Genomic DNA, 25018 nt, shown 5'->3' with positions numbered 1-25018 from the left:
TTTCCCCCAAAGCTCCAACATGTTCCACTTTCCTCTCACAAAACATCCCAGGACATAAAAGCCTCACAGCACAACTCCACTCCTGATACCAATTTCTGCCTTAATTTGCTTCTCTGTTGCTGTGATGAAACACTGACCAAAACAACTTAGTGGAAAAAGAGAGTTTATTTTATCTTACAACTTTAAGATGATCATCACTGATGTAAGTTAGGGCGGGAGCTCACAACAGGAACCTGAGGGAAGGAACTAAAGCAGAGGCCATGAAATAATGCTGCTCAGTGGCTTTATACCCATGGCTGGCTCAGTTTGATTTCTTCTACTCAGGACCACCTGTCCAGGACCACCCCCAGAGTACTGGGTTCTCTCAAGTCAATCATTAATCAAGAAAATTGCCCCCACAGACTTGCCTATATAGGCCAGTCTTCAGGAGTCACTTCCTCAACTGAAGAATTCCCTTTTCCCAGGTGACTCTAGTTTGTAGCCAGTTATCAAAAACTAATCGGCGCAGAATGTTTTCAAAGTTTCATCAACTCTGTCACAATCTATGGATCAGTCGGGGACACCGGTGTCATACATACTGGCTTCCTGTTCATGGTTATGGACTTACCTCTAATTTCAGTTTCTTTTAATTCTCTGACTCTTGCTTTTTGTTATTTCCCTTTTTGAGACAGGGTGCTCTGCAGTCTAAACAGGCCTCAAGTTCATGGTAAAACTGAGGATGACCTTGAGTTTGTGATCCTCCTGCTTGTCAAATGCTGGGGTTACAACCATGTGCCACCTTGCTCATCTTTTTCTATTGTTGTTACTGTTGCTGTGTGTCTTGTGCATCATAAATTAAATTATCCCCGAGTTTCTTAAACATATTATTATTGTTGTTGCTGCAAATAACATACCTTTTAAGTTTATTTTTCACATTATTCGTTGCTGATACATAGAGAGTCATTCACTGTTCGGTATCTATATAATCATCCATCTAGCAAAATTCCATGGCATCATGAAATAATTTACCTGTACATTCCACCGGGCTTTGGTATAAACAATTGTGTCAAGTGTGAGTAATGACAGTCACACGTCTGCCAGTAAATCCTTATGATTTTATTTCGTTTTAAAGCCCTTCGAGGCTAGCTGAGGCCTCTAATGTTGAATGTCTGAGTGACAGTGGATGTTCTCACCTCTTCCTTTCTAGCAAAGGAACCGATGTTATTCTAATTGTTGTTCTAATGTTCTATCGCTAAGAATGATGATTGCTTGGCTGTAGAGACAACTCACATTTCCTGTTCTTTCAGAGGACCTAGATTTTGTTCTCAGCACCTATACCAGGCAGGTCATAACCACATGTTCCAGCTCCAGAGGAGCTGACACCATGATCTTCTGTCCTCTACACATGTACACATGTGGTGCAAATAAACTCACACAGGTACACACGCCACTTTCTCATGCCTCTTCCAGGGTCACATGACATTATCTTAAGGCCATACCTAAGGAGCTGAGCAGATGGCTCAGAGGGTGAAGGTGTTTGCTCCATAATCACAAGCATTTGAGTTCAAGTCTCTAGTACCCAATGGCTGCTCACATCTGTAACCAACAAGCCTTGCAGAGGAAAACCAGGAATGTTATTAGGACTTGCGTTTGACCACCAGCACAGCTCCAGCTCCAGAGAAGGGGGGGGGGGAGTTCTATTTAGGGATGGGCATTTGGTTACCTCTGATCTTCTGCATCTTTATGAGTTGTGAATCTCCATGTTAATCGCCATCTACTGCAAAAAGAAGCTTCTCTGGTGAGGATTGACCACGCACTCATCTACAGGTATAAGGATGAATATAAGGAGTTCATTTGTCAGAGTAATAGTAGTAGTGTCTCCTCTAGGGCCAATGACATGTCCAGCCACAGGATCTTGGCCCCAGTCAGGGTGCCAGATATGGGTTTCAACTTCCAGAGTGGCCTGAAAGCCGATCCAAAAGTGGCTGGCTACCCCCCACCCCCATAACATCCTTGCCACTACTGCATTAGTGAGTGTGTGGGTGTCTCTTTCCAGGCCAACCATTGTTTTAGCTCACAGACTTCACAGATGGGTAATGCTGGTGACTTATTTTCTCCGTCAGGGGTGTACATAGCACTCGCTAACACTGTGAACACTAGCCAGCAGGGATGAAGCCCGCAGGTGACTACAAGCCAGTTTCTTTATGTTCAATGACTCAAGTGTGTTCTGTCTTCTGTGATAGGGTCCTGCTGTCGAGTTCTGGAGCACTAAGAGCATTCAGAGCACTGACGACAGCCTGTAATGTTAGGGGATGGCCTGTGGGACCTCATTTGCAACAACTCCAAAGGAGTGAACCCATTTCTGGATGTATGTCTGTCAGCTGATGAATAGATGATAAAAATGTGATACGGTTACACAATGGTCTATTACTCAGATGATAAGAAATGTGTAGTTCAAAGTAAATGTATGGAGCTGAGTAAATCATCCTGACTGAGGTGACCCAGAAGTACAAATGTCACACATTTGCTCTCATTTAAGAATGTTAGCCTTGAGTCTTCAGATATATGTATTCCATTTGGAATATCCATGGAGGTCAGAAAATAGTAAAGAGGAGATTTCAAAAGGGAGTTTAATGGAGAGGAGGATGGAAGAGTAGGGTAGAGAAGGGGACACGAAAGCTTTCTAAAATATATACATATAAAGAGTTTAAATGGCATTATTGCCTAACAGGACAATAATGCCCCTTACTAGAGACCACAGGATAGCAAATTAAAGAGGGCCCATTTTTAATGAGAGCATTTACCAAGATGCCCTGGTCATCATTTGGTTCAAATCAGCAACTAACAAATACAAATATCAAGGCACTGTCACCTCTGTGCTGTTATCATCTTGCCCTCTGCTCTTATCTGTCCCCAGCAGCCATTTCCCCCCCTGTCACCCAGAGAACAACCAACAGATTAGTCACAGTCAACCTGGCCTTCCACATCAGCTCTGTTCCCTCACTCACTCACGCTTATCACCGTTTTCTACAAGGATGAAGTTTGCGGTCACCTTCTCATTAGTCACGAGATGTTCTCCATAGCCCAGTGGGCAGATTTGTCTACAAACATCTTTACACGTAGAATCTGGATCACACAGTCAATTCTGGTTCGTCGGCAACCCCCACCCTCAAACCCTGCCATTGTGTGAATGACCTCAAGGGACTTGTGGAATTTAAGGTTTTGTCTTTATACTCAAAAAAAAAAAAAAAAAAAAAAAAAAAGCACACTCACTCTTCCTCCAAAATCCCCTGCACAGAGGCTGTATGGCACAGGCACCCTAGGGAGAAATTAAAGCTGAGCCATACTTTTCCCATGAAACCTGGAAGAGGTTAGTACAGCAGTTCCCGGGCATGATTAACACCCTCTGATTGTCCTTCCCAGTCCAGAATGCCACCACTGAGTGTGTGCCTCTGGTTTGAAGGGATCGTTACTGAGTCACAATACGACTCTGGAGCTGGAGAGATGGAGTCTTCCAGAGAAGACTCGATGCCAAAGCACGATTAGCTAAGCTTAATGCCCCAAACTCCCACAGAAGCCAAGCATGGTGGGTCATGCGTGCAGCCTCGGCCATGGCAAGATGGGAGGGGGAGACCGATGGCGCTCTGGAAGCTGGCTGGCAGTTAGCCTGGCCCTACTGAGGAAGTCCTAGGCCAATGAGAGACCCTGTCTCAAACCAGAAGGGTGAGGTACCTGCAGACTGCCACTCAAGGTTGTCCCAGATTCCACAGTGCGTCTGTACACACACACACACACACACACGCACGCACGCACGCACACGCACGCACGCACACACGCACACACATACATACACAGTTTCGATTGAACAATAGCAGTTGTTTAAAGATGGCAGGTGCCAGCTTTTCTCAGTTGTTCCTGAATGTCACATGATTGTGACAGTAGTACTAGGACATCAGGGATAGTCAGCAAGAAACCAGGAGTGACCAATTATAGGTCTCATCTGCTTACTATGCAGAGCAGTTTCCTCGAAGCAAAGACTAACTGGTGACACACTTGTCACCAGATCGCTTAGTGAGTCTATGGGTGCCCTTGTCAGCATCTCCATCATCAGCCAACACCTTCTCTCTTCCAATTTAGACATTTTACCTTAGCTAAACAAAAAGCCCCCAAGGAACCCATCAACGCGGGAGAAAAGAGCAGAGGCCACTGCGGCTGCTAAATGAAACTGTTTAGAGTTGAGGATTGCACCAGGAGAGATGTGCTTACTAAGTACAGCTGATGCTGCCCATTTGTGTATGGACCTGGTGGCCATCCATTCCAACAAGTGAAACATGCCAGCTTGAACCACTGCCCCAAAAAAGAATAATAGCCTTTCTTCCCACAGCAAAGGCTAACAGCTCCTCAGTGAGGGGTGGGCCCAAGAAGTCATCTGCCCCATCTACACTGGGACCTTGGCCGGCTTGATCTTCTGCAGACAGCCACAGCTGCTGTGAGGGCCCCGGCTCCTTGACTCCATCTCTCCACGTGTCGATTCTTAACCCAATCAAATCTAGCACTGAGACTGTGGATTTCTCACTTCAACTCTTCTACTTTTTAACTCTCAAAGCACAGCAGGATTCACGCCCTCATGCTCATCCTACAGTGGAAGGCGCTATCAGAGCCCTCATCATCCTGATGCCTTCTTTTAATTGGTCACGCCTGGGTTGAGCCTGCTTAACCCATCTGCTCTGAGGGCCTTGCTGGTTACATCTGGCATCTGGACCCACCTCAAAGGCACCTCTATGACCTACTTACCCTAACCCCTCCAGATATGGATTATTTTTTTCTTTGAATTTCTCATGATTTTTGCCGAGCTCTGAGCATTTTAAATAAATTATAGCAACTGTAGGTACCGGCGTTCCTTCTTCCCTTCAAAGCCTAGTGTTGTTATTGTGTGCTTGGTCATTTTTAGTGTTTGGGAGCTGAACTTATTTCTTTCGAAGTCATTTTGTCTACTATGTGCAGTTTCTAACATCTCTGCCAACATTTTTCCTCCTTGGTGTTTTTAGCCTCCTTCCTGAGAGTTAATTCAGTTTGTGGAAGCTGCTGATTAGTGAACAGGTGTGTTTAGGTCTCTCTGTCAGTTAGATATTTACCCTTAGGCTTGGGCTGGGCATGTAGGTGGGAGACTTAAGGAATGTTTGTAAGTTTGTCTGTGTTTGGATAGGAGTTCGGTCCTCCAACCTGTCCTGAGGGCAGGTAGCCTCAAGTGTGCACTGTGGAGCATGTTTCCAGGCCAGGAAGCCAGTGCAGATTTCACTCTAAGCCCGCCTTCCTACCAATCTCCTCCAAGTCAGAGCAGCTTGTTGCTCAGTTACTGGTCAGTAAGAATTACACATGCACTCCGCTGGTCAGTCATACCTGTGAGTTCTGCTGAGGGGACTATGTGTGGCTTAGAGAGTTATTTCAAGTCAGAAATATTTTTTGTTCTGACTTCTCCTAAGTGGATGCTGCCCACACAGGCAACCTTCCCCAGCCTTCATAGGTGGCCTCAAGTTTAGAAAGCTGATCTTGGCTGTGCCTCCTTGGACTTAACACCCTGCCTCTGGTCTTACATTTCTTGGAGCTGACAATCCCTTCTGCGTTGCCATTCCATGCAACTTCTGCTATTTGAAATTGTGTGTGTGTGTGTGTGTGTGTGTGTGTGTGTGTGTGTGTGTGTATCAGCCTGTATGTATAGAGGTCATAGGACAACTCTGGGTGTCATCACCTTCTACATAGTTAGAGACAGGGCCTCTAGAAGCACCTCAGTGCATGCCAGGCCATCTGGCCCATGAATTTCCATCTATCTCTGGCCCCCACCTCCCATCTTGCCTTAGGAGTGCTGAGATTACGGGCCCTGTGGCTGCTGCATTGGGCTTTATGTGGTTCTGGAGATTGGGATCCATTTGCATGAACAGTGCTCTTCCCACTGGCCTCTCTCTCCGTCCCAGCGGTCATTATTTTTGGTAACTTTTCCAGCTTTCTTTTCAGGAAATATCAGTCATCGTGACTCACCATCCTTAAGTCTCCTCTTCCTCCATGGTTGGAGCCTAAGCATCAGAGCTGGGAGATGTGGGTAAGTCAGCCAGCCTCTCCTGGAGTCTCTTCTGCAGGTGAGCCCCAGAAGAGGACTGTCTCTTGATCTCAGGCTTTCCCTATTGTCATGGAAAGCTTGCTCTTCACTGAAGCTGTATCCCAGAGCCCTGGCCTGCTGCCTCTGCGGCAGAGCCCCTGCCTTTTATGTGGGGGCAGCATGAAGTGAGGTGTTAGAGGTTGAAACAATATAATCAAGTTTAATTAAAGGGTCATGTTGAAGTCCCCACTTATAGTGTGGAGCGTGGCAGTTGTGGGAAATTTGGTCTTTATGGGGGTGATCAAGTTAAAAATGGGGCCATTGCTAAGAGACCCTAATTCAATCTGACACGTGTCCTGATGCACAGAGGTGGTTGGACACTGAGATGGGTGCACACAGAGAGAAGGCACACAGAGGGAGCTCATGGGAAGACAGTGAGGAATGCCCCTGATGATGCTGGGGAGAGGTGAGGACTATTTCCCTCAGGTTAATGGGGAGATGGTTCTGTGGGCTTCTTAGTTTTGGACTTGGGCCATCCAGAACTACAAGGCAGTGCCTTTCTGTCTTTTAAGTCTCCGTTTTGTGGTACTTTGTCACAGCACCTCTAGAACTCAGGCCATTCACCACAGTGGCCTGGAATTGCATCTCCACGGGCCAGCCCAGGGCTGGGAAGGGCAGGGAGCTCTGGCAGTCTACTCCTACCCCATGGGGGAGATCAGGAGGCACAGGGAGAAGGAACTGTATCTTTTTGGCCACACCCACCCCAAGCAGAGTAGCTGGGATGGAATTTGCACCCCAGAGTCTGGGTCAGGGCAGCAATGGCTGTTAATACCACAGACCCAATAGTTCTCAAACTGCTGACTGGCAGTGACTCTTCTCTCCATGCTGTGTGCTTCTAGAGACTTTGAGTGGCTGCTTGAATGTCCTGATAAATTTGTATTAACAGGGAAAGAGTTCACTGGGTTTCCTGTAACATCATCTGGAAAGGTGAGAGGCCTTAGTCAATGGCGTTTTACTCCCTGATCCTCTCTCCACAGAACTCCATTTCCCAAGTCTGTTCCTCGGGGACAGAATGGTTTATTTCATTCAGAGGTAAGGGTCAACATTTAGTAGAATCCCAGCCCAGTGGACACACCCAGGAGGTTTGCTCTCATCCCAGCCTCCCTGATGGTCCTTGTGTTCTTAGAGAGTCAAGACCTTTTGCTGCGCATCTCATCCTTGCCACAGGGACCCCAGTGACTCAGGGCACAGTGTTGTAGACACTGTAGTTATCCTTCTGGGTCACATGTAGCTTCCAGGTAAAGAGGTGCTTCTGGGAGGGGAGGCCCTGGGCCTGCCTCACCATGAGTCCCACGTCCTCGTCTGACAGTAGTCGAACCAGATCCCCATCAGCATCCTGGTAATTGAGGGCGATGTCCTCTCTCTGGAACTCGCGCCTGGGAGAACACACTGGGGTTAGTCCTCAGCTCCTGGAGAGCCCAGGGCCTTTGGATTTGAGGGGTACAGACCCTCATCATCCAAGCAGCCTTAGGCCCATTCTTCACATGAGGGAACTGAGACCTCGAAGGAAGAGGGGACTTTGTAATCCTCTAATGGTCCAGCCTGAAGTGGAAGGCTTAGGAGTTTCCTAAGGGAAGGCATGGCAGCCCTGGGAGGCCTGTGGGAACCAGCTGACAGCTTCTGGAGGAAGGCCAGGCTTCCACATGGATGGCAGGAGCAAGTTCTGAGGGGAGTTCCCATGCACCGTTTGACCCAACAGGCCCAGTCTAATTGTCTTGCGCACACTTCCATCCCATAGTCCCACTTCTTGAAAGTTTTCCCCAGAAAATAATGAGAGAACATGTGAGTAAAAGGTGACAATATGGTTGATAGTGGTTAACAAAGAGAGAGGCGGGCTAAGCCATTGAGAGGCCTAGAGATCAGTGGGCACGGCTAGACAGGCGTGTGTGTGTGTGTGTGTGTGTGTGTGTGTGTGTGTGTGTGTGTGTGTGTCTGTCTGTCTGTCTGTCTGTCTGTCTGTATCTACTTGTTTTGTGTGCATATTTCTGTTACAGGAATTTATGTATATTTGTGTTTACTTCCGTTTGTGAGTGCATGTTTGTTCTGTGTCTGTGTTTGTGTTGTATATAGTGTGTGTTTGTATGTTACACTTTTGTGTGTTTGTATATGTGTACGTACTCTGTGTTTGTGCTTGTTTGTTATATGTCATGGGTCGGTATTGTCTCATGTGACTGTGTGTGAGTGTGTTTATGTGTGTGTGCATGTTTATTCGTGCGTGCACATATAAAGGAATCTGAGCGCATCCTAGAATGTGGTTACACACATCACAGTCTCATACAAGCTGCACTGTCTTTATCATGAGAGATGGGGCAGTGCTGCACGGCTCTGTGAAGTAACTGTTCAGCCATGACCCGGATCTCAGTGCTCTCAGCTCGAGAGACGTGTTCTAACGGTGGATCTACAGCCACACACTGTGGCCTCAGCCGAGCGCTTGCCCCTCTGCAGCCTGCTCGGCTCCTCTCTCAGGCAATGTGGGCTGTGGGGACTGGAGCTGTCACAGGTGGGAGCCTCCCCATCTGCCCCAGTCTCCTCTCCAGGCTCCCTTCCTGCTCTCCCACCCACCCTCTCACCTCATGAGTGCTAGCAGGTCTTTGAACAGAGGAGTGCTGTTGAGGTCTTCCTCCACTGCAATGTCCCTAAGGGTGACAGTAGGAGAGAGGAAGTGTCAGGGTGGAGGCGGGACATGCTTGGGGGTCAGAATTCAGTTCTTGCTGCAGCACTGTGGTTTATCTGGAAGGCAGTGGGAGCCACAGCAGCTGCTGGGGAGGGAAGGGAGAGACAACATGGAAGTGTTGACTGGGAGATTGTGGCATGACAGGGGTGGCGAGGAGGGAGGGGGAAGAGGGCCCTGGTCTCCCAGCAGGCCACCAACTTGATGGTTTTGACTGTGTCTTCATAGTAGTAGCAGCGCAGCCAGTTGGTGGTGTCGTCTTCCTCGGGGAAGTCCTTGAGGATCTTAACGAAGGACCCCGGGAAGATGCCTGTGGCTCCATGGGCTGTGCCCTGTAGGGAAAAGAAGAAATCAGGGCAGGGGCCAGATGCTGGGGTTACAGAGAGACCTGAAAGTGCTTCGTGCTCCTTCTTGTCCTCTGGGTGTCACTCAGAGGCTTGGACCTCTCCTCTAAGCACAGGTCCAGGACCCCGAACCTGTTTCTGTGTTGCCCATGTGATCGCTTAAAACCTTCATGACCATGAGTCAGAAGATGCATTCTTTTCTTTGAGCATGTGTGTGCACATGTGCATATGTAATATGTGTGTGTAATTTTCCTGTATTTCTGTATGTGTATATGTCCTGTGTGTGTATTTATGTGATTGTGTGCATTTGTGCATGAATGCATATGTATGTGTGTACATGTGCATGTATATTGTGTTTATATGAGTGTGTGCATGCATATTCATGTGTGTGTACATGTATAGGCCAGAGGACAACTTCAGGCATCATCTTTCAGGATCTATCTACGTTTTTTTTTTTTTTTTTTTTTTTTTGAAACAACATCTCTCATTGACCTGGGCTTGTCCCTTCGGGTTAGTTTTTGCCAACTTGACACGGTGAGAGTGATCTGGGAAGAGGGAACCTCAGCTGAGAAAATGCCTCCATCATATTGGCCTATGGGCAAGCCTGTAAGGGCACTTTCTTGGTTAATGCTTCATATGGGAGGGCCCAGCCCACCATGTGAGGTACCACCCCTGGGCTGGTGGTCCTGGGTTGTATAAGAAAGCAGGCTGAGCAAGCCATGGCGAGCCAGCCTGTCAGCAGCACTCTCCCATGGCCTTTGCCTTGGTTTCTGCCTCCATGTTCTTTCCTGTCCTGACTTCCCTCAGGGGTGGACTGTGATCTGGAATATGTAACCAAATAAACGCCTTCCTTCCCAAGCTGCCTTTGCTTATGGTGTTTATCACAGCAACAGAGAGCAAACCAGAACATGGCCCATGTGTGGTTGCTTGACTGGCCAGCAAGCCCCAGAGAGCCACCTGTCTCTGCCTTCTGGGGCTAGGGAGTGAACATAATTGGCTTTTTAATGTGGCTCCTGGGATTGAAGTCAGGTTCTGTTTGCTGCCTGAATCATCTCTGCAGCCCCGGGAATCACATCCTCTTTATGCCAGCCACCACAGGGACATATAAACCAAGGTCCCTCCTCCTGCCCTACCGAGGCCCTTCCTGCAGCCTGAGGGGCTGATGGTGATGATCTTTCTGGGATGTCGTCACCGTCACACCGTAAGACTTTCCAGAAAAACACAACAGTGGTCAACAGTTCCTCTTACTGCGGGATGGTCACAGCAGCCACTTGAGTGGACAAGGCCGCTGCCTGGCTTTCTGAGGCTCAGTGCAAGAAGAGGCACTAGCTCAAGTAGCCTTGTCCCTACACCTGACACACTCATTGTTTCCAGCCTCAGGACACCAAGCACCTGCCCTCGGCCCATCCCAGAGCCTCCTTCGGACGTCCCAAGGGCCAGAGAATGTCTAATAGTGACAATATTATGATAGAGTCAGCCAGGCCCAGATCAGGGACCTGGTACACAGCCACCCCTGTCAGTGTGGGGCACGGTGGCAGTCTGGGGTCCAGCTTCAGGGCCTCATTCAAGCCTTCCCAGTCCCCTCACACGCACGGGGAACAAGGCATCCGGACTCTCTGAGGACAATGCCTAGACAATATCCGCCTCTCTCTCATCCCTGCCAGGAACCGATGAAGAAACAGTGTTTTCGTCACTTGCAGGAAAGGAAATCATGGGGTTGAGCAACCTCCTCAAGTACAAGAGGTCAGATAAAAACAGCAAGTGCTCCAGACGTGCTAGTCAAGCACTCTGGTCTGTTGTTTCACACCATGGAGGGTGGGACCCAGAGCTTTGCACAGTAGGCAAGCTCTTCTCCACTGAGCTGCCTCAGGCATGGATGCACACGCTTCCCCCAGCCTCCCCCCCCCCCCCCCCACCCCGCCTCTGGGTTTTGTTGTTGTTGTTGTTTTGTGTTTGGTTGGTTGGTTTGGTTTTTCAAGACAGAGTTTCTCTGTGTAGCCTCGGCTGTCCTGGACTCACTTTGTAGACCAGACTGGCCTCGAACTCATAGTGATCCGCCTGCCTCTGCCTCCCGAGTGCTGGGATTAAAGGTGTGCGCCACCATGCCCGGCAATGGACACCCACTCTTAATTACAATATTCTTGCTACTGGCCAGGGAAGTAACATTATCACATATGAGGCCCACATCTCTCAGACTGGCTGTGACCAGATGCACTGCCAACACCTAGTGGGAAGACCAGGCTACTGATGAGCACCCTGTACCTTACAGAGTAGCCCTCCCTCTCCCAGGTACTATCAATCCTCCAAAACCTACAGTGTCAGTTTTTTGAACCTTTGTTAGTGGTCAAGAAACTAAACAGAATGTGAAAGGGCTGCCCAGCCTGACAACCAGAGTTCCACCTCCAAAATCAGAACCTGGCAGAAGGGGAGAACCGACTCCTGCAAGCTGTCCTCTGACTGTCACATGTGCTGTGACACGAGTGTCCTGCTTCACCTGGCTCCACCATGCCTGTGACTCACAGGTCACCCAAACCTGCCGGGATTCCCTAGATCTTTCGTGGTGTCTGCCTATGAAACACCCACACTACCCTCGCCTCCACCTTTGCCTCTTCCCTGGCTTCCCCATCCTCACTTCCACCCTCACCCCCATCCTCACTCTCTCCTCACCTCGATCCTCAACATCATCCTAACCCCCATCCTCATCACATCCTTGCTCCCACCTTATCTCTAACCTCACCCCCCACCCCCATCAACAACTTCCCCTCCAACTTCACCTCTAAGTTATATCCACTACTTTCTCTCCGACTTTATCCGCACCGTCACCTCCGCCCTCTCTACGTACTCTCTGACATCACCCTCCATCCCATCTCTGGCTTCACTGAGCCTTGCTGACTCTGGTCGTCTCCATCTCACCTCCAGCCAGTCCTTGTTGATCCTACTGAGAAGGAAGATCACATCCCCAGCTTTGAAACTTAGCTCTAGTTTGCTGTTCCCAGCGAAGTCGAACAGGGCCTGAGGAAGACACCATGCTGAGAGGGAGAAAAGACTCCGGATACAGGCCCCTCTGTTTGTGGGGGTTCAGGTTAGAACCTTACTCTACCCCGCCCCCCCCACCCTCCCAACCCCCCCACCCCCCCACCCCCCCCCACCCCCCACCAACTGCGGAATGGATGGTCCTTTCAGAGTTGGTAGGGTGCACATAGGGGAATGTGTGAGTATCCAAACTCTGTGCTGGGCTTGTCTTGCTCCCCAACCCTACCTGGCCTCACTGTGAGGGGGCTAGAGTCCTCCTGTACCCCCGCTGCTCTCTACCAGGACACTACTTACTCTGGCTTTTCAAATGCCATTTGTGTGTTTCTGTGGGATAGGACCTTGTCTGAGGTTTTGGTCACAAGACCAGGATTACCCCCGCCCCTCGCCCAAAAAAAAAAAAAAATCCAGCAAGCTCTCTGGGTGAGCTGATGAATAATCACTTACTTTCCTGCTCCTAGGTGATGTGGATCAGGGATGAGGGATAAGGCGATGGGGGTGGGATTGAGGGAGTGGTAGTGGTGTAGGGAGGTGGCCAGCATCAAAGCCGAGTCTGTAACCCCTCCTTCCTGACATGAAGCCAGCACCATCCAAGATGCTTAGTGGCGCACAGCAGGTGTGCTACACAGCTGCAGTGGGTGAGGTCTAGCCTGTGGTACCTCTGCTCTTGGAGCTTCCATACGGTCCATACTGGCGCCTTGTGGAGACACACCCTTGCTATGGAAAGAAAAAGGGGCTGTCAGCCTTGAGGATCTCTCAGGGCTCAGATCCTGGCTTCTGTGCAGCCACCAGCCCCTGTTGCTCTCGCAGCCAGCCCCTCACCCTGTAATTCCCACCACTGCCCCAGGGCAGGTTGCTCTCCTGCTGAAGACCAAGAGGAGGCAGAGCTTGCAGAAGGAGTGGAGAGGAGATCGCAGCTCAGCGCCTTTAACTCTTCACCTGCCCTCAGCTTGGCCCTCAGAGCCAAACTCTCCCAAACACGGTGTTACTATTCTATTTCAGTCCAGGAAATTGAGGCTGTGAGAGGTGCCTGCATAACTGCAATTCAGACCATGCCTTCCTCGTTGCAATGGGAAGTGGCTGGGAAGAAAGGGAATCTGGGGGAGGTAAGGGCCTAGGATCCCTGCCTGCTTTTCCTTGGCTTAAAGTGGCTCACTCTAAGATATCAGTGCCATTTCACCACTTGTGGTGCCTCAAGGTTCTTTTTTTTTTTTTTTTTTTTTTTTTTTTTTTCCTGTGAAGTACCGCTTGAGAAGGGAGTGCTGGACTCTTTAGAATGAGGAGCAGCAGCGACCCCTGGGTGTCAGAGATCGGACTCAGACTCAGTCCCAGAAGAGGTGCGGTGATAGTCACCTACATTTTGCGCGTGCGCGGTCGGAGCCTCCGGAGTGCCTGGGGCACCTGCTCTGAGTCATATGCAGACTGATAGAAGAAGATCCTGACGTCGGGGTCCATCAGCACGCAGACTGGCAGGCTCAGGAGGTTCTGTATGGAGAGGGCGGGACAGCGTGAGCAGTCAGCAGAAAGGTCTAGACAGTCCCGTTGCCACACCAGCCCCGTCTATTCATCTCTGCTAATGCGGTCTCAGGTGGTAATAAAAACAAGTTATTAGCCTTCAGCTGCCGAAATTGACAATTCCTAAGCTTTGCTCCTGGCCCAGGGTGAGCAGGGTGGGGGTGCAGGGTGGGAGTGGGGGTCCCCAGAGAGCAATGAAAAGGGCTGATTACACTAGGAACTTATCCTATAACCTGGAAGCCAGGGTCAGAAGAGGAAGAGGATCTGCCCAAAGCCATTCCGCTTAGTAAGTAACGGCTGGGCCTCAAACTCGTTCTGTAACCAAGAATGACCTTTAACTGTTCATCACCCCGCCTCTCCCTCCTAAGTGTTGGGATTACAGGTGTGGGCACACCACGTCCACTTTATTTGGTACAGGGGATCAAATCCAGGACTTTTTGAACCCTAGGCAAGCATTCTATCAACGGAGTCATAAAGAGGTACCATGCCTGGCTGTGGGAGTGAGGGTGGGGGTGGGGAGCAGATCTGGGAGGTGACTGGGATGGGGGGAGGTGCTTGTAGGGTGATGTCCTTCACCCCATGCACACGCACTGAGACTGAGCTATGATTATATGGAGCAGGGGAGACTGACGTGACTACCTATCTAGCCCCACAAGCCTTGGGTGCCCTGCAGAGCTGAGGCCAGTTTAGGGGAGCTGCAGTTCTGGAGGCATCCAGAGCCCATGGGAAATTTCTCAGGATCAAAATTTAGAAGCAGTTCCCCACCCCTACCCCCTCGTTTTCTCAGTAGAGCACAGATTCACTCAGTGAAAGCAGAGGGCTGGAGGAAAGGAGGGGTTGTCTGGTTCACAATCGAGCAAGCTGAGGCTCCATGAGAGAGGATTGCTTGCTCACTCCAAGGCACCCATCCAAGCAACAGTCTCCCCAGCTGTAAAAAGCACCTCTGGACACCTAGGAAGGCTTTCCAGCAAACCATGGCTTGGATGCTCCCATTGATGGAGTGCTCACTACCTTGCAAGGAGCACCAGCCCTTTCCTGCATAGCTGTCGTGGGAGAGCATTCTTTGCTGGCCACCCTGGCCTCTGCCTCAAACACCAATCCGTCTGCGTCCTCCTGTCATTTAAAGCTGACAGTGTGCAAAGGGGGAACACACAGAGCACCCCAGCAAGGATAGTGAGTGTAGCCTGAACCCATCTGTTTGGGTTTCAGCTCAATCGGGACCCTTCTCTGGTTTGTGGGGGCGATGTAATCTGCTGTTATGTCCCCCTCTGTGCAGGCATGAGACACCCTGTGTGGTTTTGTGGTTCACTGGCCACTGTTCCCATTGGGAAGTAGGTGCCCTGGGGCAAGCACTGTGTCCTGGAGTTGGGCACAGATATTCTCCTGGGCTTGGAACAGTCAGGGATTTGTCAAGTGTGACTTCTTGTGACCAAGCTCCTGGATTCCTGAGAACATACCCTGTTTCTCTCTCCAGCTAGACTTTCCAGATTGAAGATGGAGCTATGGGAACCTCAAAGAAAGCTCTGTTCTCAATTCATGCCCCAAGGCACTACCCTGCCCACTTAAGTATCACAAAACCCGGCAACAGGTACCTTCATGTAGGCATTGAGAGCCGGGATCCGTGTCTCAGCAATCTCCTGTTTCACGCCCATGTAGATTTTGGCTGAGGAGAGAAAAATTGCCCAGAGCCTGGATCATGTGGTGCCTGCCCTTCAACTGCCCCACTGGTCAGATAACTGTCCAGTAACCCTCTCCCCAGCTCAAAGCTCTTCTTGCCTTCTGTCATGGTGCCACAGTGTCACCAAGATACTTCCCAATTGCATCTTCCAATCAGACCATCATTAGAAGATAGGAGTTTGTTATGCCATGCCTGATCCTACACACAAAAGTGTGTACACGTATACACACTTTCACTTTTATGCATGCACACACATATACACTCAGCACAATGCAGGCACTCTATACACTCATGGAAAGCTCATACATACACAGACACATGCATATACATTCACATGCATGCATACATAGAGAGAAACATGCATCAACACAAATGTACCCACATTAACATATGTATACCTATTTATATATGTGCACACCCATACCACAGATACAGCTGCATTCCGGAACATGAGCATACATGCATTCATACGTACACACATATACAGTACACCTGCATGCACATATGTGCAAATTCACACATAAGGACTATGAGCACATGTCCACACATTCATGCACATATATACATACAACATATGCACACAGATGAAACCTGGTTTTACACACAACTATATGCACACACACACATGAAACCTTCCTTAGCGGTTGTATATGCATGCACACACAGTCACAAGGCTTAGCTCTGAGCACAGGATCTCTACCTGCCCTGATCACAGTGATCTCCCTATCCTCAGGCTTGGATAACATTCAGGTCACCACAGGGGCTTTCAAGCATCCCACTAGGTAGGGCTCCCCAGAACAATTACACTGTCATCTTGCAGGTGGGAGGTGCTTCCTAAGGTCCCTCTCATCAGGCTGCCATAGTTAGAAACCAGGGACCTCAAGCCCTACTCGCACATACTGGCACTGCAGAGGATTAAGAACCCATTGAGCAGATGAACAGCCATGTCCCTAATGCAAGGAGAGTGTTCTGGGGAAGAAGAAACAGGTGACATCCAGCCAAGTGACAAATGCCCTCCAGGAGCATTTAGTCAGGCACTTAGGGGACCTGCCACCCAGGGAGACACACCAAAAGGCAACCCTGTCCAGCCCCTGTGAAACAAGATAGGCAGGGTGAGCGCCTGTGATGCCAGGAGGGTGATGTATAAATGTTGGAGCTACACAGGAGCCATGAACAAAAAAGTGACAAAGTTACAGACACCAGCTGGCTTGCCCGAGCATCCGTTCAGAATGAGAAAACAAGACAGGTAAGGACGAGAGCTTGGCTTTGGCAGCAAGAAGGGTGGACCAGAATCAGGAAGGCGGGACAGGTCCTGGTGGTAGAGGAGGCCTCATGGAGGAAGAGAGTGGGAACAAAGGGAGCCTTCAGCATCTGGGCATCAGATCAGAACCACAGGACTCTGTCCCAAGGAGAGTGGCAGGATAAAGCCAGGGCAGAGGGAGATGCAAAGGTGAGAGATTGCAAGAGAAGAGACTCTGCAGAAGGAATGAAAATAGAATCTTTGGGGACTCTGGGGACAGGAGGTTCAGAAGAGAGGCTCCCCACAGGGAGGCTTGATTGCAGCTTGGGGGGGGGGCAAGGTGGTGAGGAGCCTGTGCATATGCTCTGCAGAGAGGGCAGCATGTCAAGGAGACAAGCCTGAACTCTCTCAAAGGATGCTGGGAGCAGATGGTGGGTGGTGAGGATGGAACCTGAGGAGAGAGGTGCCAGCTCAGAGTGGCTGAGTCCCCTCCTCACCACTCAGAATGTGGGAGGGGAATGGGGGTTGGGCTTGCCCCTCAGCTCAGAGTCTTTGTTGGAGATGGATGAAGAGAATGGGGTTCTTTCCAGAGTAGGGAAGTGGGGCAGTGCACACCTGGGAGGTGGGCTGGAAGAAGGGCAGGCTTCTACAGCTTAGGGAACATGTGATATGACACAGGCAGAGGCATCTCCAAGGGCTTTCTTGGGCAAGCTCAGGAGCGGGTTGCAAGGAAGATTTGGAGGGGGTGGGGGATGTGGGAAGGAGACAGGGAGGACAGGGATGGAGTGAGGTTATCTGTACTCAGAACCATGTGGTACCCTGCTTCCCCAAGGGACAGAGAAGGAGAGCTTCAGCGTCTGTAAAGGCTGGGGCTGTGCCACCAGAGAGAGGGAGACAGGAAAGCCCTCCGGAACGCAGATGTTGAGTGCTCCCAGCCCAGGCTCCCTTGGTGGCAGATGGCTGTGGCAAAGTGGCTGTCCTGCTCCCAGAGGTCAAGGGTTACGAGCAGAGGCTCTAGAGGCGGCAGGCAGGGCAGACAATTCCAACCTATAGCTACAAGAGGGGCACCAGCTAAACAAACGGTTTGCAAAAAGGGCTTGAAATAACGTTCTGCGGAGCCGGAAAGTGGGGGAAGGGTCAGGGCCAGCTCTGGGCATCTGGCAGAGTGCAGCCTACCTGGCAGCGTGGGCAGGCTGCAGGTGAATGGGCTGCTCTTGCTCTCGGGCCCAAACCGCTCCTCCAGCTTGCTCTGCAGGGCATGGAACTGGCGATACCGGCGGTAGATGAGATACTTGGATCCTCCTTTTGTCTTTACCTCGATGACAAAAACCTGAGGGGAGAGGCACCCAGGGCAGGGCATCTAGAATTAAGGGGGTCAGGGAGGCTGGGGGTGGTTTTTGAGGTAGGAGAGCTGGGAGATGGAGGGGTCTGGAAAGTGGAGAAGGGTGGGGTGGAGAGGGACTGGGAGGTGGAAGGGCTGGGAAGGTGAGGAGACTGGAAGGTAGAGGCACTGGGAGCTGTAGGGGGGATAATGGGGGCCAGAGATGAGCACAGGCACTGAGGTAGGGAGAGCTTAGAGCCCAACAAAGAACCAGGAGGTCAGGGCAGAAGCTAGCAGGCACAGGATGAGGTCAGAGGTCACAGAGAAAGACAGAGGGAGGGCAGGTGTTCTCAAGCCCTGTAGTGTACTGGGTGAGGTGAGCCTTCCCTGGAGTGTTCCATGCTTCTGGATGTGTTCAGGAGCACCTTACATTCTACCCAGCAGGTGTTGGCAACCATCTTATCCAGAGAAACCACAGTCAAGAGTCTTACAGAATTGCCAGAAAAATGGCCCTACAAAGAACCACTGAGACAAGAGGACGAAAAGTAGAGGGTCAGGAGTTTGTGGGCAAAGGACCAGGGGTTGCAGACTCTTACAAAGTGGCTGGTGAAGCCCCTCTTCTCCTCGATGTCAGCGATGTTGGCTGAGATGGCCACATCATCAGGAAGCTGCTCAAAGTCACTGCAGGAGGGCAGAGGGAGGAGCCCACTTACCACCTTGCCTGTTCTGGGCAAAGCCAGCTGGTGGAGCCTTGCACTCCTCATTCGGAACCCTGTCCATGCCTGGCTCCTCACTGGTGCTGGAAACCCAGAGATGTCAGGACACAGGGCAAGCCCTGGGCATGAGGGATGCAGAGCTGAAGTTGGACATCACCAGCTGACTTCTAGTCCAACCAATCACTTGGCAACCTTGCTGTTTACCCAGGAGCCCACCAGGTGCCAGTGCCAACTCTTGCCAGCCTTGTGCTAGGCTATGCATCACAGGATGAAGAATGCACTGGGGAGCCTACAGTGGTTTGTGAGTTGGTTGTGGGGATTGGGGGGGTCCCCCACAGTTAAAGGCTGAGTGCATTGGCATCGTGACTGGGAAGTGCTGCACGCCTCTAGAAAGGGAGCCTCAAGGGAGGTCCTTGGGTCCCCAGGGCTGGCCTCAAAAAAGACTGAGGGACCGTGTTTTATTCTTCATCCCCTCTGCTTGCATCTGGCTCCAGCTGCAAGTGGGATTGGCATCCGGATCTGCAGCAGCCACAGTGCACCCACCCGTGAGGCAAAACCATGGTGCAGAACAAAAGAATCTGCAGTGTCGGTGTCGCTCTCCCTGAGCTACAGAACTAGTTGCAGCCTCTCTCCGGAATTGTTCTGTGGTAAAGAACAACCAGTCACTGTTTAAGCCAAGACCGCTCTCTCTTCTCCCTGCTCCCTGGAAGAGATGGAGATGACAGAGAAAGAGAGTAGGGAAGGAGGGAGAAGAATGAAGAAGGGGAGAGGCTGAGGAGGGGGGAGGAGAGGGAAGGAAGGGCAAGGGAGGGGAGGTAGAGGAGAAGCAGCAAAAGTGCAAAATGGACAATGCGTTTTCAAGGGCTACATGACCAAGATATGGCAGCCGAGCTGGAATGAAAGAAAAAGGTAAGACAGGAGTGCTGCCTGCATCCGACCAAAACAGGGAGCGGCAGGGCTGGGGGCACTCAGGCCTGCTATTGTGAGAGGCCTCTGGGAAGACATCCAGCAAGAGGCTGGTGTGTAGGTGTAGAGATTGGCATGGTGAGACTGGCTTGGGGTGGCTAAGGTGAGAACCACCTGTCTGTTCCTATAGCTGTGGTTAAGACCCTTAAATGAATGGAAGAGGGCTGAGAAGGGCAAAAAGAGAAAGAGAAAACAGGCCACCAGGCACAGCTGGGGTCACCAGTCTGGCCGCTTGCACACAGCCAAGGAAGCAGGAAACTGGTATAGCCAGGCATTGGTGGCGCCTAGCTGTGATCTCAGAAATTAGAAGGCTGAGCAAGGGGAGTCGGGATGGGATGGAGAGTTCTGGATCAGCCCGGGCTGCAGAGTGAGGCTCTGTTTCAAAAATGGAGGAAGAAGAGGAAGCAGAGGCATAGTCAAAGGGTGTGGAAGAGACGGAGGATCATAGGAGGATCAAGGAAGACGGAGGAGGAAGACAAGGACAGAGGAGAAAGAGGGGGAGGGGAGAAGGACAAAGAACAGGAAAAAGGATAGGGAAGATGAGAAGGAGGAGGAAGTAGAGGAGGAAGTAGAGGAGGAAGAAAGCAAAGTGGGAATGATTATGGAGGAGGGAGGATGAGGATGGGGACGAGGAGGACCTGGAGGAAAATCTGGGTTCTCCTGGCAGTGCCTGAGAGACAAATGGGACAGTGTGTCCCATACCTCACAGGGTGTGTGGGCCCCAAGAGCCTGCACATCCTCGTCTCAGTTCTTGCTGCTTCCGTGGTCCTTGCTCCCCTGGTCTGTCCTAGGTTGGCACACCAGGACTCAGAAGTCACCAGGCAGTGACTAAGGGAGTCACAGGGCCAGCAGGGGATGTCTCCCAGGCTGGGGCACCTCTGTGACCACTCACTTTTCAACATGGCCTGTGAGGACACCCTTGGGAAGAGTGGCCTCACCCACTTCCCCCAGAGGCTTAGTATATTACTTAGTGCAACACTGCAGTCGGTGGTAATTTCACGGGCACTGAGGCTGGGTGGGGGTGGGGGGGCAGAAAGGAGCTAGAAAGGGAGAAATGGCCATGGGCCATATTAGAAGTTTGGGTACCACTGATAGCTGCGAGTGCTAATTGAGATCACATCAGGGACTTCAGGGACTAGGTACCCACTCCCTGGACATAAAGCCACTTTGGAAACCTGAGGCACAGAGAGGTTAAGGAGCTTGCCCAGTTAGGGAAGCTGAGGTTTGAGATACAGCAGCTGAGAGAGCTTGGATGAACCCCAGCACCTGGCCTGTTCCTACATTCTGCTGCCTGGACGTGTAGAACAGACACTGTTTAGCACACAAAGGACCCCAGGTCTCTGCTTCTTGTACTCTATAGCTCTGAGGAGTGAGGAAACTAATTACCCAATAAGTAACGGCCCTGCTTCACCACTGCCAAGATCTTTCTGCAGGAGAGAGGACCCCATTACTTTCTTCAAGGAACCAACAGTGCGGCAGAGGATAGCTTGTGGGGGTTAGGACTGCCAGAGGGAAGCGGGGTTCCCTACAGCCAAGGGTAGGGAAAGCTCAAAGGAATTGGCTATAGGGACAGGGAGGGCCTTTCGGGCAGTGGCTAGTACAACTGCCTTTGCCCCCGGGGGACACCTAAGAGAGGGACCTCAGGCAGGCAGGCATGGCCAGGGCACATGAGGCACAATGAACACAGAGGAAGCCAGACACAAGCAGGTCCTACAGAAGGGGTCTCCATGCCTCGTGGAAGAACCTCAACTTTACTTTGGGGTAGAATAATCTGGAAGTGTGTTGTCAGCACAGGTGTCAGAAGACACAGCCAAACAGGGCCTGACCAGGCTGGCTTAGGACTAGAATTCTATGGCTCTCTCCATCCTCTGGCTCCTCCTACCCATCTGAAAATGGAGACAACCAAGTACTTATGTCATGTGGTCAGGAGAGCCACTCTGTGACAAGCAGGATCCCTACAATCCTACAAGAGCAGGGAAGCTCTTGCATGGCATCCCTAAGTACCCAGAATTTGCACCGGGGCTTAGTAGGTTCCCAGCAGTCACTTGCACCTGAGACAGAAGGTGCAGTGTGAGCAGTCTGGCAGCTTGCTGGGTTGGTGTGGGGAGAGGGCAGGGGCCTGGGAAGGTAGCTGTCCCCTCAGGCCCCACTCAGGTTCTGCTGGGTTGAGACCAGGCTCTGTGCACATGAGAGCAGCTGGTGGTGGTCCACATGGGGACCTGATCCGGAAGAGCCCTGAAAACTGCAGGTTCGTGGTACCTCAATCACAGTAGGAGCTGGACATGGGGTTAGAGGAACTAAACTCCGCAGCTGCCCTTGAAGAGAGGCCCTATTTAGCTTTGGACACTTGTCCACAAGCTTCCAGAAAGTGCTGTTGTATGTACTGTCTCCTTGTCTGTATCTTTGCTGGGCTGGTTCCCAAAGAGGACAATGGGGATGCCGGATCTGATGGCCCTAGGACCTGGACCCGTGACCCCATGAGTTACAGAGGGGAGACACCCCTCTGAAGGCGTAAGACAGAGTGGGCGGAGGAAGCACACACCCCTGCTTACCATAGTCATCTGAGCCCTGCAGCCCAAGAAACAGGAAGGGACCCAAGCCTCAAGCAGCTCCAGTTTCTAGAAGATTCAAATTTGCATATCTCAGTTTCCTAGGAGAACTAGGGGGTCAGAAGGGCTGGAATCATGTCCTGCAAGCCTTCTCTGACCTTTGACCAGCAGAAGCCCGAACATTTCTTTTTTCCGAGATTACATGGGCCCTTTGCTCCTACCTGGGCCTCATTAGCCAGACCCGGCTGTGGTGTCTGTCAGGCAGTTCACATGGACACTAGCTCCTGTTTAATCCAGGGGACAGACTCCCAAATCTGTCATTTGAGTCCCTACACTCAGATGGGAGCACAGACCTGGCTCCAGAAGACATTGCTCATAGGCTGACAACTCAATGTCAGAAGGAGGTGGCCAGGCTTGGGGCTATCAGGCCTCGCTATCCCTCTCTGTGCAATGTCAACTTTGTCCAAGATAGAGCTAGAGCTAGGTCATTCTTGGGCTTTCATAGATTTATTGAGCACTTAGTGCAGACCATCACTGTTCTTCCCTCTCAGAGACAAATGTGGGATACAAAAATACAAAAAACAAAACAAAAAAAACAAAACAAAACAAAAAACAACAAAAACACCCTTGGAGCAGACAGAGCAGAAGAAAAATAGTTAATAAGACTCCTGCCCCCCCCCCCCCCCCGCAACATTGTTCCAGACATCTAAGAACTGTGTAGATGGAGTGAGGGGTCAGGGAGCAGAGCCAGGGTTATCTGAACCTAGGACAGGAAATGGGTGGTTTTTGTCTGAACAGCAGATGGAAAAGCCACCCCGACCGCAATGTAGTACCAGGAACCCCAGAGCCCAAGCCCCAGGACACCTGTGCTCCCAGGCTCTGCCACCCACTCATCTTGTGGCCCTTGGCCACAGCCAAGCCACGCCCTACTCTGAGCCTTAGAATTCTCATTGGTGCCCGAGGATGCTCACAAAGTCAAGGTTTCAGAAACAGTTGCAGAGGCCTGCATCTCTGAGAACACAAATTGGACTCAGTGTTCATACACTGGTACCAGGCGACAGGAGGGACAGCCTCTTACCGCGCCACCCCCATCCCACTTCACCTCCTACCGAGGCCTGCTAGGATCAGTGAGAACACTTGGGAGAGGATGCTGAGCAGGACCGGGGGGGGGGGGGGGGGGCAGTGTTACACATTCTCACCTCTCCGATCGCAGTTGCTGGGCCAGGGCCATGGCTGTTGGGTAGTCAGGAGAGCAGGTGGGTGAGGGCCTTGCCCAGCCAGGCCCAGGCTGAATTCACTTCTCACTTCCTCTTGCGTGCATCCGGGAGCCTCCTGAGGCTTGGGGCGTCCCTAGGAGCAGCCTTTGAGGAGGTCCCACCCTCCCCAGCTTCTCTGGACCCTCCCTGAAATACCTCCTTCAAGCTCTGAGCTGCCCCGCCCCATACTTCTTCTCACCCACTTCCCAGCAGCACGGCAGTTGAGGAAGTGCCACCCTTGTGTGAGGCCAATGGCTTTGGGGACTTCCTCAGTGCCTGTCTCTGGAGCTAAGCTCCACCCATCATAGAGCAGTTTCAGCACTGGCTAGTCCATCAAGGAGACCTGTGGCCCTGGGGACTCATTGTTCAAAGGACTCCTTGCCTGAGTCCCTTGTCCAAGGTTCCAGAGCCTGCGATTCCTAAGCTCTGGTAGAGAGACTGCTTCTGTCAGGAAGCTCTCCCACTGTCTCTCCCCCTATTATGCCAGGGTGTGAGGGTTGGCATATGGCCCATCTTGCCCTCACCCTGGTGCTCTGGGCTCTGAGATCCCACATTCAGCTGGCCCGGAGCCGTCAACCACATTGATGGTCTCCTTACAATGTGCCTCCATTGTCGTATTCTGTCCTGTTCTGCTGGCCTCAGAATCCCCGAGGTCCTGCAGGCTGCCTACTCTCACAAGCTCTTTCTTCCCTCACAGCCTCCTCCTCTGCTCCAATGCTCCCTTCATGCCTCCTGTAGGTCTGTTCTTTGAATGTCAGCCCTGCCCTGTCCTGCCCTGCTGTTGTCTCCCTGTCACTCTCAGAGCTTTTCCTGTAGCAAGCAAGCTCCTACCAGCTGGAGTTCCCTATTCCTGTGTGTTTCACATGCGTTGTTCATATGTTAGGCTTTTTCCAGGCCAGCACCACCCTGCAGACACCCAGCCTACTATGTGAGCAGAAAGAGGAAGCTCTTTGTCAGTTCCTTCTAATGCAGAGGGCCCTTTGTGTCTGCAAGAAGCACTCCACAGCCGGGCGTGGTGGCGCACGCCTTTAATCTCAGCACTCGGGAGGCAGAGGCAGGCGGACCGCTGTGAGTTCGAGGCCAGGCTGGTCTACAAAGTGAGTCTAGGACAGCCAAGGTTACACAGAGAAACCCTGTCTCGAGAATGGACCCAGCAGCCCACAGGATGTCCCATCCTTCCTTAACCCCTGCAACCCTGCCCCCCAATAGCTTCACTCAGTAGTATGTAGAGGTAGGAGAGACAGTAACCTGCCACGGTGTCCCTGCCCATGACTAAATAAATGAGCCTCTGCCTATCCCATCTGAATCAGGAGCCTATCTCCAGTTGGGGGATGGGCCTGTGGAAATGGAGCCATCCCTGAGGAGTCTGGAGCAACCCACATTTCTCACTTTATGTAGGGCTGGGTTAGAACCAGTCTCAGACTCAGACCCAGGGTCTGGCTCCAAGAATACAGAGCTGCTGGCAGCCCAGACCCTTACTTTGAAATGTCCCCCCCCACCCATCCTGCCTCTCCAAGGGACCTTGTGGCCCTGGCTCAGCCCAGAGCGGATGGGCCCAGAGTCCCAGGATAGAATCTGCCCAGTGAGAACTGCCATCTG

The 25018-nt window shown here is 51.3% G+C and overlaps 1 protein-coding gene across 1 annotated transcript; it reads right to left on the bottom strand.

The window, feature by feature from the left end:
- Positions 1-7097: 7097 nt before the first annotated feature.
- Ncf4 (neutrophil cytosolic factor 4) lies at positions 7098-23614 on the bottom strand. The gene is made up of 10 exons (XM_051159910.1): positions 23363-23614; positions 18529-18613; positions 17788-17941; positions 15286-15356; positions 13536-13663; positions 12838-12895; positions 12062-12160; positions 9006-9136; positions 8704-8769; positions 7098-7509 (listed from the first exon to the last, which is right to left on the bottom strand). The coding sequence occupies exons 1-10, from the start codon at positions 23392-23394 to the stop codon at positions 7314-7316; spliced, it is 1020 nt and encodes a 339-aa protein (XP_051015867.1). The 5' UTR covers positions 23395-23614; the 3' UTR covers positions 7098-7313.
- Positions 23615-25018: the final 1404 nt, after the last annotated feature.

This window comes from Acomys russatus, chromosome 17 (genome assembly GCF_903995435.1).
Source record: "Acomys russatus chromosome 17, mAcoRus1.1, whole genome shotgun sequence".
Taxonomy (NCBI): Eukaryota; Metazoa; Chordata; class Mammalia; order Rodentia; family Muridae; genus Acomys; species Acomys russatus.
The sequence above is the reverse complement of the archived record's forward strand: the minus strand, read 5'-3'. Positions and strand labels throughout refer to the sequence as shown.